Source organism: Balaenoptera musculus, chromosome 15 (genome assembly GCF_009873245.2).
Source record: "Balaenoptera musculus isolate JJ_BM4_2016_0621 chromosome 15, mBalMus1.pri.v3, whole genome shotgun sequence".
Classification (NCBI taxonomy): domain Eukaryota; kingdom Metazoa; phylum Chordata; class Mammalia; order Artiodactyla; family Balaenopteridae; genus Balaenoptera; species Balaenoptera musculus.
In genome coordinates this window covers 81,983,262-81,996,451 of record NC_045799.1, presented here as the reverse complement: position 1 = coordinate 81,996,451, position 13,190 = coordinate 81,983,262, and the positions used below count along the sequence as shown (strand labels likewise).

The 13,190-nt window shown below is 45.8% G+C and overlaps 2 protein-coding genes across 4 annotated transcripts in view; both read left to right on the top strand.

The window, feature by feature from the left end:
• The window catches only part of TMEM225B (transmembrane protein 225B), a 45,583-nt gene that overhangs the window by 15,207 nt on the left and 17,186 nt on the right, over window positions 1-13,190 (top strand). Inside the window, exons 2-3 of one of the 3 annotated variants that reach the window (XM_036824710.1) lie at window positions 1-202; window positions 442-603. The gene's annotated coding sequence lies outside the window, so the exon portion shown is untranslated. Of the gene's footprint in view, window positions 203-441; window positions 604-13,190 lie in introns of those variants that run through there. The other 2 variants (XM_036824707.1, XM_036824708.1) reach the window with 2 other exon arrangements.
• Window positions 10,633-11,388, top strand: LOC118881675 (zinc finger protein 286A-like). Its single transcript, XM_036826795.1, has one exon. It carries the CDS (start codon window positions 10,633-10,635, stop codon window positions 11,386-11,388), a length of 756 nt encoding a protein of 251 aa, XP_036682690.1.

The window sequence follows — 13,190 nt, the reverse complement described above, 5'->3', positions numbered from 1 at the left end:
GAGGACAAACGCCCAAGGAGGCCCCCCACCCGACTCCGCTCTGGACCCAGCTCCCCAGCGGCCCCTAGGGAACCCGCGATCGAGATTAGACCTCCGAGCTGCCTAGACGGGCCCCGGAAGTGCGCGCCGAGGAGCAGGCGATTCTAGTCCTCCTGGAGGCCGAGGTCGCCGACGCCGCCGGAACGCGCGGCCGGGTGAGCGAGTGAGTGTCGCGGTTCGGCGCCGGGGCGGCGGGAGAAGGTCGGGCAGGGGGGATCCCGTGGGGTTGGGGTGGGGCGCGCTGCCGGACGGACGGGCGCTCCCCACGGCGGGGCCCAGTCCGGCTGCAGGGAAGACGAGGCTCCCCCGACAGCCCCCAGGCCGGGAACCGCTCAGGAAGCGGCACCTACGGCACCTGCAGCTTTCCCTACATCTGTCCTCTTCTCGCTCTCTGTCCTGAAGTGACTGCCCGTCCCTTGGGTCGGGTTCTGAAGACCTTTTAGAGAAGATCCTGGCCTTGGTGCGGCACCGGGGACTGGACCCGGCCCATGGAGAAGCTGCCTGAACAGACGTCCCCGGAGTCCCCGTGTCCGTCCCTCGAGCAGGAGCCTCGAAAGAGCAAGGGTGAGGAGAGCTGACCTAGCTGCTTTCTTTGTCTAAACTTTGTTCTTCCCACCGCGGCCTCAGATCAGATGGACACGATTAACCGTGCGCTTAGAATTACCCTGGTGCCAGACACTGATTTTTTTTTTTTTAACCTAAAACTTTATTACATGTAAATAAAGCCTATCACTAATGTTTCTTCTCTTCATGTGTGGAGCAGACAGATCTGCAGACCTGCAGCAGCACTGTCCATAGCACTAAGTCTTGGGGATCTGTCATTCCAGCACGTGTTAACTTGCTCGTCCTTTGAGAGGCTCAGTAAACGTTGTGTGAATAAAAGAATGAATGAACCCAGCCAAGTGTGTCCTATACCCCAAGTACCAGGAAAAGAGTGGGCTTCTCCCCTGAACCTGTCTTTCATCATTAGGGTAGATACATTTTCCACCCAGGGTGTAAACTTCGAGAGGGTACCTTGCCTGTGGAGTACAGTAGACAGGCCAGCCACCTGCTGATGGAAAATGAGGTTAAACTGTAAACATCAACATTTAAATTTCAATCTACCATCCCACCATTATCTCGTATATGCTTGGCCTTTAAAAAAAGGTGGATTTGGATTATTTAATTGAGGGACAAAGGCTTAGATAATCCACATCATGGATTTTGCGATGGCTAACGTTTGGAGGATTTTTCTTTCACATATTTAGCCTTCTAATTCTGTTTTAGGCTGATTTTTAACTCAAATATTCTATTGAGTTGTTATTATAAGGTGCTGAGACTAAGTTGAAAGAAAGCTTACCCCATCACCCCCCCCGCCCCCCACCACACACCAGCTTAGAGTTGAGTTGGAATAGTTATCTGTGAGAGACTACAGGACAATAAACAATGTGGACGTTCACCTATCAACTGGGTATTGGCCCAGGAGGCCTTAGAAAGTCATATATTTGGCCTTGAAAGAATTTAGAGTAAGAAAAGAATCAGAGTTTAGGTAAGAGGGGATAGGCCCTTATCACAGGCTCCTTGCTGCTAGTGTTTCTAAGGCCAAGTGCCTTAGTTGCCATCCTAAAATATTTACTTGGGTTCGTTCACAGTGCCCACTGCATTCAGTTCATTCTCTGTAACCTGGCATTCAGGGTCCTCTGCAGTGGGGTCTCAACCCAACTTTAAAGTCTTTATCTCAGTGTTCCCCCAGACAGACCCCGCAAGACTGGTGTGTCTGCACGAGGTAATGCCGAAAACACTTTGCACTATCCACCATTGTGCCTTTGTGTCTTTTTTTGCGTCGCTGTCCCCTACATTCTCTGCCTACCCAAACCCCACACATCCCAGTGTCCCATGCTTGAAACCTCAGTGCAGGGCAGCCTCCTCCATCAGGTTTCTGAAACAGTCTGGAGGCTGCCAGGAAGGAAACAAACACGTGCTAGAGACGTTGGTATGGAAACCTGTAGGACTTGGTGGTTGACTAAGTAATGGAGGGAAGTTGGGTGTAATCACCTTTGTTCCCTTTGCTGTCACACCTCTTAAAAATCCTCACCAGTTGCTGTTAATTTTGTAACTGCCATTCACTGGGCGCAGGGCACTGCTTCTGCTCCATCGACACTGATTATATCCAGGTTGCCAGGGCTTAACTAATGAATCCACTGGACATATTTTTTTTTCATCCCTAATTTTTTTTTAATATATTTTTTTAATTAAAAAATTTTCTTTTTTAATTTTTTTTTTTTGGTCTGCGTTGGGTCTTCATTGCTGCGTGTGGGCTTTTCTCTCTAGTTGTGGAGACCGGGGGCTACTCTTTGCTGCAGTGTGCGGGCTTCTCATTGTGGTGGCTTCTCTTGTTGTGGAGCACGGGCTCAAGGCCCGCGGGCTCAGTAGTTGCGGCACATGGGCCTCAGAGCGCGCGGCCTTCAGTAGTTGCGGTGCATGGGCTCAGTAGTTGTGGCGTGCGGGCTTAGTTGCTCCGTGGCATGTGGGATCTTCCTGGACCAGGGTTCGAACCCGTGTCCCCTGCATTGGCAGGCGGATTCTTAACCACTGCGGCACCAGGGAAGTCCCATCCCTAATTTTTTTTGACCCTTTAGTATTTCTGTTGACGTGATCACTGTTCCTTGAAACTCTTGTTCTTTGGTTTTGGAAGCACTATTTTCTCCTGGTCCTGCCACTTGCCTTCTCAGGGTCTTTCCCATTCTTGTTTCTCTACTCCCTTCCTTCCTTCCTTCCCTCCTTCCATCCTTCCTTCCTCCCTCCCTCCTTCCTTCTTTCCTCCCTCCCTCCCTCCCTCCTTCCCTTCTTTCTTCGCTGCACCATGTGCTTTGCGGGATCTCAGTTCCCCGACCAGGGATTGAACCCGGGCCACTGCAGTGAAAGCACAGAGTCCTAACCACTGAACTGCCAGGGAATTCCCTCCACCCGTTTCTTAAACATTGATTTTCCCCAAAGCAGTTCTCAACCCTCTTCTCTTTCACCCTCGTGGGTGATCCTGTCCCCTTCTGAGACTTCAGGTTGCACTCTGTGCTGAACCAGACATCTGTAAGTGTACTTCTGGACTCATTCTTTTCTGCCATCCCCCACCTCCCTACCTTCCAGTGACTCCCTTGGCTAATTTTAGTAGGTGCTTTTCCCAAGCCAGAAAACTTGGATCATCCTCTACATTCTCCTTCCCTCTGTATTCATTTGGCCACCAAATCCTGTCAGTTTTTCTTCAGAAAGGCCTGACTGTGTTGCCTGTCACCACCACCTCCTCATTTTAGGCCCATTGTATTTCCTTGGAGTATTGACACATCCCTGTGCTGTTGGTAATTTCCCCCACTCTCGGCTGCCCATATTATTCTCTGCCTGTAGAATAAAGTCTAAAATCCTGAGTGTGGCGTATATGTCTCTTCATTACGTTTTTCAAAAAAAATTGTTCAGAGTGACTTTATTATTGTTTTCTTGTCTTTTCATTATCTGGCTCTACTCTATTTTTTCTGCTCTATGTCCTACTGCCTGGCCACACGGAGCATACATCTCATTGAATTTTTTATCACTACTCCTTAAACTTAGTATTCCCTTTTATGTTTCTGAGCCTTAACATATGCTGTTGCTTTTGCCTGCAATTCTCTTTACCTTGTTGGTCCCGATCATAGTTCAAGATGCAGCGCAACGTCATTCTCTGAGGATGCCGTCCCCAGTTCACCTAGGGAGGGGTTGTCATTCCTAATTGTGCTTTGAAACAGCATTATAATTTCTTTACCAGAATCTTGTGCATAGTCAGCGGTACATATGTTTGTTGAGTGATTAAATCAAACAGGAAGTATATTAGTTTCCTACGACTGCTATGACAAATTACTGCAACTGCCTGGCTTAAAACAACTGTATTTTCTCATAGGTCTGGAAGCTAGAAATCCAAGAGGGCCAGGCTTGCCCTGAAGGCTCTAGGGAAGAATCCTTCTTTGACTGCTCGTAGCTCCTGGTGGCTTCCACCCATCCTCGGCACTCCTTGGCTTGTAGCTGTATCACTGCAATCTTGCCTCCATTGTCACATGGCCTTCTTTCCCATGTGTTTCTGTGTCTGAATCTTCCTCTCCTTTCTCTTATAAAGATACCAGTCATTGGATTTAGGGTGCACCCTAATCCATTATGACCTCATCTTAACTAATTACCTCTGCAAGGATCCTATTTCCAAATAAGGTCACATTCTGAGGTATACATAAATTTGGGGGTGAGGGCTCTATTTGACCTAGTACAGGAAGCATTGCTTATTTCTTCTGCTGTTAGAAGTAAATGTACTTGGGATCACACAGCTTTGTAGTTAAGCTGCTTGAAGAACTGTGTAGATTTCCCCCTCCCTTTAAATTAGAAGCAAATCAGTCTAGAAATGTGTTTTTAAACCTTCGTCCGCAGGGACACATTTGATGAGCCTGTCATCCCAGAGGACGGCTGCTCTCTTCTCGGGCTTCTCTGGCTCTGTCTCAGGCTGGCCACTGTCCGCAGAGATATCCCAGAGGGCGGCTGCTCTCTTCTCGGGCTTCTCTGGCTCTGTCTCAGGCTGGCCACTGTCCGCAGAGGTATTCCAGAGGGTCCTGCGTCCGTCAGAGTTTGGATCCAAGTTTTTGATGTTTCTTGTATAAGTGGCTCAAACCCATGAGGAGATATACCTCTCTGAATTCTATTTGAGTTTCAGTCCTGAAGACTTTATAAATGGTCAACGTGGGGCCCTCCGTGATTTATAGATTCTTCTCTTGATGGAGTAGAACTTCCTTATAATGGATTGCTAGGAAATAATCAGGAGCATTTTAAAGCCCCTAATGTGGGCAGAGTTCTTTACATAGTACTGGGGTTGGAGGAAAAGAAATGGAAGACACCTCTTATTCTAGAGGTACTTTCAAAATAAATTGAAGGGAATACACACATACAAAAAACTAAACATATTTCTAAGGAGAGGCCCAAAGTCAATGTGGTTAAATGCCACGAGGAGGGGGCAGGAACTGTATGCTTTAGAGATTCAAAGGAACGATCAATTCCAGCCGGGGGCTGGAGCAGGGTTAAGTTTGGGGAAGGAGGCTGCCTTTGATCTGGGTCTTGCAGGGTGGATAGGATTTTGATCAGTGAAGTTGGAAGGGAGGCTGATCCAGGTGGAGGAAGAAGGTCGAGCGGAGAAGGAATCGCGTGGGGAGCTAAATGTTCAGGAAACATTTCAGAGTAACCGGAGCATAGAGTAGATTGACAGAGGATGAGACTAAAGGCAGAGCGGAGCACAAGTGTGGAAAATGAATGCCACGCCAAAGAGTTTAGATTTGCTTGGCAGAAATTGAAGTATGTGAGCTTTGCTTAATAGGAGGCTAGCAGATGAGCATTGCAAATCAAGGAAGAGATTCTAGTTTGTTTAGTGTGAGAGGTGATTAGGATCTGACTTTAGGATATTAGCAGTGATAACAGGAAGGCAGGGGAAAAAAAGAAGTATTGCTACGTTGTAGGTAGAAGCAATAGTACTTTTGTTTACTGAGTGGATGTGGCGACAGAGAAGAGAGTCACTGGTCATTATTTACCGCCCCCCCCCCCCTTTATTTTGAAAAATGTTAAAGCTACAGGAGAGTTGCAAGGCTATCGTACCAAGTACTCACACACCGGAAGTGTATGTGCAGGTTTGGGATAGGTTGATCTCAAGAAACTGGTATGAGAGCCGTCGTGTGGAAATGTCTTTTTCGATTATTGGAGATGCTGTAGCTGGTCTACGAATATCCCCCATCCCAGTAGATGGGAACACCATCCCTCCAGCTGCACAACCCAGAGAGAAACTTCTGTTTCTCTCATATCCATATCCGTCAGCCAGTAATCCTGTCCATGCGACCGTCAACGTTTCTTTCCAGAACCCAAGTGCTTCTTACTACCTCCTCTGCCACCGTCTTGGTTCAGGTCGCCATCATTTCTCCCCTGGATTATCGCAGCAGCCTGGTTGGTTGTCCTGCCTCTGCAGTTGCCTCCCTCCAGCCTCTACCCAACATGGCAGCCAGTGTGATCCTGGTAAAGTGTCAGCTCTTGTCTTCCTCTGGTCAGACCCCTCCAGTGGCTTCCCATCTCACTCTGAAATAAACCTCGTACAAACCTGTAGCCCACAGGGTCGTGTGTTCTCTGATCCCCCTTCTGTGTCTCTGGCCTCAGCCCTTCTCCTCTCCCCCTGCTCATTCTGCTCCAGTCACACTTGCCTCTTTGAGCACCCAAGGTCTCGCACTTGCTCTTTCTTCTATGTGTAATGCTCTTCCCCGCATAATCCTTATCTCCTTCAAGTCTTGGCTTAAATGTCATTTTCTTAGTCCTCCTTTAACTGTGATATTTAAAATTGCAACCCTTTTGCCCACTGCCCCCTGGCACTCTAATCCTTGTTCCTTGCTTTTTTCCTCTGCAACACTTTTATGACCTTTTAACAGTATGTAATTGACATAGTTTACTATCCATCTCCCTTAGTAAAATGAAAGGTCTTTGAGGATTTTTGTGTTTTGCTTACTGACGTATCTCAGAGTCTGGAACTATACCTGGCATGTTGTTAGTGATCAATAAAACGTACTGACTGGTAGATCTGTGTCTCTGTTCCCGTCCTGCCACTAGGTTCTTCATGTTTTTTAAAGGGCAAAAAGCACCGTATCGGCATAGCCTTTTCTGTATTTAAGAAAACTCAGTTAATTTCCTCCTTGGTGCTTTAGGCATTCAGCTTTCTTCAGGCTGGTAATTTATATAAACCTTGACATGAGCTTCAGATCCAGCCCTTAACAGACATCTGAAGATGTGGCTTGGCCTTTGGTTTTCATATAGGAAGGTTGAAGGAGACCCTAAACATTTTAGACTTTTTCTGATAAACAAAGTTTTTATTTTCCCCTTTCACCTACTGGCCTATTAGTAGGTGAGGCTGGGCAGAGGGGCACTTTCAACCTGCTCGCCTTTCCTCCCCGGACTTTGCCCCTGTTTCCGAGCCTGCGTGGTTTCTGTGGGTGCCTTCTAAGGGATGGGATGATTCTTCCTCCCCCCCAGTTTACCTGAGCCCCTCTTGTGGCGTGGCTCCTTCCCATGTCTAAAGGTCCCTTGTCCTGTTCGCTTTAGGCATCCTGGTCTCAGGACCTCCTGGAATAAGAGGGAGAGAGTTACAGGTCGAACATGAGTCAGACTGTGGGGCCCCAGTCAAGGGTCTAGTTGAGCTCAGGGAATATGGTTCTTATCCCAGCTTCTTGGTGATATCCTGCGGCACCTGTAATCACTTCTTCACTTGGTTAAGCCAGGGGCGGAGGCTTAGTGATAAGCTTGAGGTCTGTCCCTCACGTGAGGGAGTGTACACCCCAGCCTTCCCCCAGCGCTGGTGACCGTCTCCTCCACATGGGGGCCCCCGTGGTGAGGCAGAACAACTCGCATTTTCTGTGCATCTCAGAACACTTAGTAGCATGAGAGGTGGTCTCTGATATGGGGCCTCCTCAGACCCAGAGGCACGGCCAGATTGGGTGGTCCGTAACCACCTTGTCTCGGTCGACCAGAGTTTCTAGGGAATGCTATGCGTTACACCCAAATTCGCCAGTTTTTGAAGGAAGGGGACGAGACCATCTCTTCAAGACAAACAGGGGTTGATAGGTAGTATGGAGCAATCTCCCTTTAGCAACACTCTCTAGATCATAATTAGCTTAACTCGAGGGACCTCGGGTGAGGATCCCGGCTTCGCTGGAGCAGAAACTAAAACCCCATGGCTTTTAGGTCGCATGTGTTTCTGGTTTTAACCCTGATTATAGCAAAAGCCCTGAGAGGAGCTGAGACTTGTTTTGGCCCCTCCCTTAAAAAACCCAGTCCTCCAGGGCCTGCCTGCCTGACCCCTGCCCAGCCGAGGGATTCCCATGGATGCCTAAGCTACCCACACGGTGGTTTGTGAGATGCTGTCCTGAGCACTGCATTCAAATTCCAATGTATACTTACTTAATAGTGTAAAAATTTATATTATTGTGGGTTTTTTCTTCTCTTTTCTTTTTTTTTTTTTTTGTATATTGTTGTATCTACTTTACCTTCCAGAAATAAAAGTTATATAGCAACCAAAAAAAAACAAAAACAAAAAACAAAAAAAAACAAAAAAACGTACTGACTGTTACATGACTTAAAGATGAGTATTTCAAGAGCTGTAGGAAAAGAATCACCTTCAGCTTCATGGAGAAGGTGATATTGAACAGGGCCTGAGAGCAGTGAGATTGACATTCTCGACTACGTTGGGCAAGCTGTCAAATCTCGGGCAGTGGGCCAAATAAAAGGCACATCCTCTACAACATCTCAGCCTTCACATATTATGACTAGAGTGGTTCAACAGATAGTAAAGAGGCTTTGTGTAGGGAGAAGATCAGAATGAGGCTGGAAAGACAGATGGGGGCCAGGTCAGGGAGGTAGAGAAGAAACCCTAGTCCCTGCTCCTCAGGAGCTTGCAAACTGTCTGACAAGTAAGGTAAACACACGTGCAAGGGGACATAAAAACATTAAACCAGCAATCCATTCACACCTGGTAGAATAACTAACATCGAAAAGATAAGAAATAAAAAGTGTTGATGAGGATGAGGAGAAAAGGGAACCCTCGTGCACTGTTGGTGGGAATGTAAATTGGTGCAGCCATTATGGAAAATGGTATGGAGGTTCCTCAAAAAATTAAAAATGGAACTACCATGTGATCCAGCACTTCTGGGTATTTATTCAAAGGAAAAGAAATCATTCTCTCGAAAAGATATCTGCACCCCCAGGTTCACTGCAGCATTATTTACAATAGTCAAGACATGGAAACAACCTAAATGTCCATCGACGGATGAATGGATGAACATGTGCTCTCTGTACACACAGTGGAATGTTATCCAGCCATAAAAAACACGGAATTCCTGCCATCGCAACAGCACGGATGGACTTTGAGGACATTATGCTAAGTGAAATAAGTCAGAGAAGGACAAACACTGTATGACCTGACTTGTATGTGAAATCTGAAACATCCAAACTCATAGATACAGAGAACAGACTGGTGGTTGCCAGAGGCGGGGGGTGGGGAGTGGGAGAACTGGATGAAGGGGGTCCAAAAGTACAAAACTTACAGTTGTAAGGTGAATAAGTCCCAGGGATGTAAGGTACAGCTATAGTTAGTAACACCATGTAGTATATTTGAAAGTTGCTTAGAGAGTAGATATTAAAAGTTCTCATCACAAAAAAATTTGTAAGAAATCCAGTATCCAAATTGAATGTACGGAAGATGAGGGCATATCTGGAGGTGGAGAACACATGTAAATATGGTTCTGTGAGACCAGATACTTATTAAATTCCTTAAAGACAATGACCATTCCCTACTAAAATCAGGGTTGCATATGTTTTAGACTTTCACTGCTGATGGAAATGATAACGACATTGGATATTCCTCAGCACCCCCTTCTTCCAGAAAGATCCCCCTAAGCAGAGGGCCTTCTTTCTGTAATATCACTGCACTTCAGTAAGCCATATTTAAAAAGTAAAACTTAAGAGGAGAAATGTATTATAGTAAACAGGAGATGTTTTTCTAAGGTCTCCCTTAGATACAGCTAGGGTGCAGAATTTTTTTTTTTGTTTTTTAATTTTTGGCCGCACCGCGTGGCATGTGGGATCTTGGGTCTTAGTTCTCTGACCAGGGATTGAACCTGCGCCCCCTGCATTGGAAGTTAGACTCTTAACCACTGGACTGTCGGGGAAGTCCCCAGAATTGGTTTTTGTATGTTCTCTTAGAGTTGAGAAAGATTTGGAAGTATTTCTCACTACCCCGTGCTTCATATTTTAAACAACTTTTCCTCCTATTCTCCCCTCCCTTCCTCTCGCAAATCCTCCCAGTTTGTACAATTTCTAAAAGGTGCATCTAAGGTCCGAGTATGTCATGTTCATGAATGAGCATGTGAGCATCTGTTTGTAGAGAGAGGCTCTCAACAGGAGTGAGGAAGGTGCTGGTGTGTGATTACAGGAAGGGAGCCTTTCCTGTTACCACAGTGACAACCCATGTGACCAGGGTACCACGTGGACAGAACCTCTGCTGAGGTTCTCTTATTTATCCGCTCAGTCCCTGCCCCTCCCCACACAGAGCCCCCAGCATCACCCTTCCTGTGTTCTGAGATAATCCCACTTCCCTCAAACTCTGCTTTCCTATTCTGCTAATTCCAGTGTATCTGTCTGGTCAGGGACTTCACATATAAATCCTCACTTTAGTTTCCCCACCACTTTCTCCAAATCTGCTCAGCTTTTATCCATCTTTTCCTCCTATTGTGAGGCCATTTTTCATACTTTTTTGAACCAGATACCCTGGAATACTTTGATCATCCTGTTTCCCACAGGGAGTTTTTATTGTTACATATACTTTTTTTGTATTTTCCGTCAGATGGTGAGACCTGGACTGAGGATCAATTAATTATAAAGCAGAAATCTCTTGAAGTAGGGACACAGCCACACGAAGGAGATGAATGTGAACGAAACAAACATGCAGGACCCTATGGGTATGGACAGAACTTTGGTCATATCTCAGACTTTATCCGACAGACACACATTCTTATGGAAGAGAAATCTCAAATGTGCAACGTTTGTGGCAAGCTATTCAGACGGAATACATACCGTATTCAGCATGAAAAAATCCACACGCAAGAGAAGCCTTATGAGTGTCATGAATGTGGAAAAGCCTTTGGCCATAGTTCAAATCTCATTCAGCATCAAAGAATTCACACCGAGGAGAAACTCTATGAATGCGGTGAGTGTGGGAAGGCCTTCCGGCGCAGCTCACACCTCATCCAGCATCAGATCATCCACACGGGGGAGATGCCTTACATGTGTAATGAGTGCGGAAAAGCTTTCGGTCGGAGCTCAAGTCTCCTTCGACATCAGAGAATCCACACTAGGGAGAAGCCCTATGAATGTACCGAATGTGGGAAGGCTTTCAGTCAGAGCTCAAATCTAACAGAACATCAGCGAGTTCACACCAGAGAGAGACCATATGAATGCAGCGACTGTGGGAAAGCTTACAGTCGTAACTCACACCTCATCGAACATCAGAGAGTCCATACAGGGGAGACTCCTTATGACTGTAATGAGTGTGGGAAATCTTTCAGTAGGAGTTCACTGCTTATCAAACATCATAGAATTCACACTGGAGAAAGACCCTATGAGTGTAGTGAATGTGGGAAGGCCTTTAGTCGGAACTCCCACCTTATTCAGCACCAGAAGACTCACAGTGGGGTAAAACCTTCTAAATGTAAAGAATGTGGGAAAACCTTCAAGTACAGTTCATACCTTATTGATCACCTGGGAATCCATTCACGAGAGAAACTGTGAATGAAGTGAAGGTGGTAAAGCCTTTGGTTGGAGTTCAGCTCTTAGCGAACATCAGAGAACTCACGCTGGGGAGAAAACCTTTGGCTGTAGTGAGTGCAGACGGCCTTCAGTCCTAGCTCAACTCTTACTAAGGCCTGAAAATCCACATAGTGGACAGATCTCATGGATGTGTTCAGTGCATGAATACCTTTAGACAGAGTTCCCGTCTTACTCAGCATTAGCCAGTTTCCTTTGGGGGAATGATGGGTATGGGGAGAGCCTTGCTATCAGTCGGAGAGGGGCACGAAAGGGGCGTCATGTGACACTACAGAAGGAATGACTAAAGTGGAAGCTTAAGTCAGCACTACTTTTTATTTGATTTTGAGGATCTACATCAGAGGGAGATTCTATGTTTTTTTTTCACATCTCCATAATCTTCTGCCAAAAATGGAATGAGTTAGGTCCATTCCAGGGAAGAAAGAATCAGGGCATTCTGGATTCAGACTCATAGATCAGGAAAGCTGCAATGTGACCTTTGAATTCAATAGCTTTCCTTGTATCTCATCTGTCCTGTTGGGTGTAACTATACATGGAAGTGGCTCTTGGGTCTTCTTGGACCAGCATTTTTGCTCCTCAGTGTCCTGCAGACTACTGAATCTCTTTTTGTTTTATATTTCATAGATGCTTTTTAATAAATGGGCAAATTTTCTAAGCCCAATAATTTCTCAGTATAACATGTCATGGGCTTTGTTGTGTGTCAACTCTGGTAGGCTGAACTGCATTTGTCAGACTTCCCTTTCTTGTATTTTTCGGTTTGTGTGGTCTACAAGGGAGATTCTTGGGAGAGTTGGAGGGCAGAACAGAAGCAGCAGTAATTTTGTAGCTCACACATGTCACTGATCTGCTGACTCACCTCACTGGAGCTGGACATGAAACTGGTCTACCTTCCCCAGGATTCTTTTTTGCCTTTACTGGGCCGTGGTTTTCCTTCTCTGATTGAATCTAGTCATACACATGCTTACTATCCTATGAGAAGTACACATTTATCTCAAGTTTAGGTAGAGAGAAATGGTTAGCTTCTGGCTGTTTTTAAAAAAGAACCTCAATAATAAGCTTCAAGATTTCCTATCAGGAAAGCTACTGTTCAGACTCCTTTATAACAAAACTTCAATCATAACCTGAGGCAGAGCTTCACTACCGTGTAATTATCGAGGGAAAAGTTTGCAAAGTAGTTGAATAGTGTGATACATGATTGGTAAAATTTTAAAAAAATCAAAAATTTGAGCACAAATTTATCATGAATATTTTTTTTTTTTTTTAAAGAATTTCACTTATTTATTTATTTATTTATCTATTTTTGGCTGTGTTGGGTCTTCGTTTCTGTGCGAGGGCTTTCTCCAGTTGCGGCGAGCGGGGACCACTCTTCATCGCGGTGCGCGGGCCTCTCATTATCGCGGCCTCTCTTGTTGCGGAGCACAGGCTCCAGACGCGCAGGCTCAGTAGTTGTGGCACACGGGCTTAGTTGCTCCGCGGCATGTGGGATCCTCCCAGACCAGGGCTCAAACCCGTGTCCCCTGCATTGGCAGGCAGACTCTCAACCACTGCGCCACCAGGGAAGCCCCTATCATGAATATTTTAATCATTAAAGGAGATTCCCAAAGTTCCTCTAGTAGGCAGTATATTTTAGATTTATTCTAGGCATCTGAGAGAAATATCTACTTTGTTCTAAACGCTTATGTTTTGATTACAAAAAATCAGATTATTTTTCCTCCTGTTAGTCTGGATTAGTGATTATCTAAAATATCGGTGAAAACTATACTTAA

Excerpts from the sequence above, each read along its gene's own strand:
- LOC118881675 (XM_036826795.1), top strand. The coding sequence starts at position 10,633 with ATGTGCAACGTTTGTGGCAAGCTATTCAGACGGAATACATACCGTATT.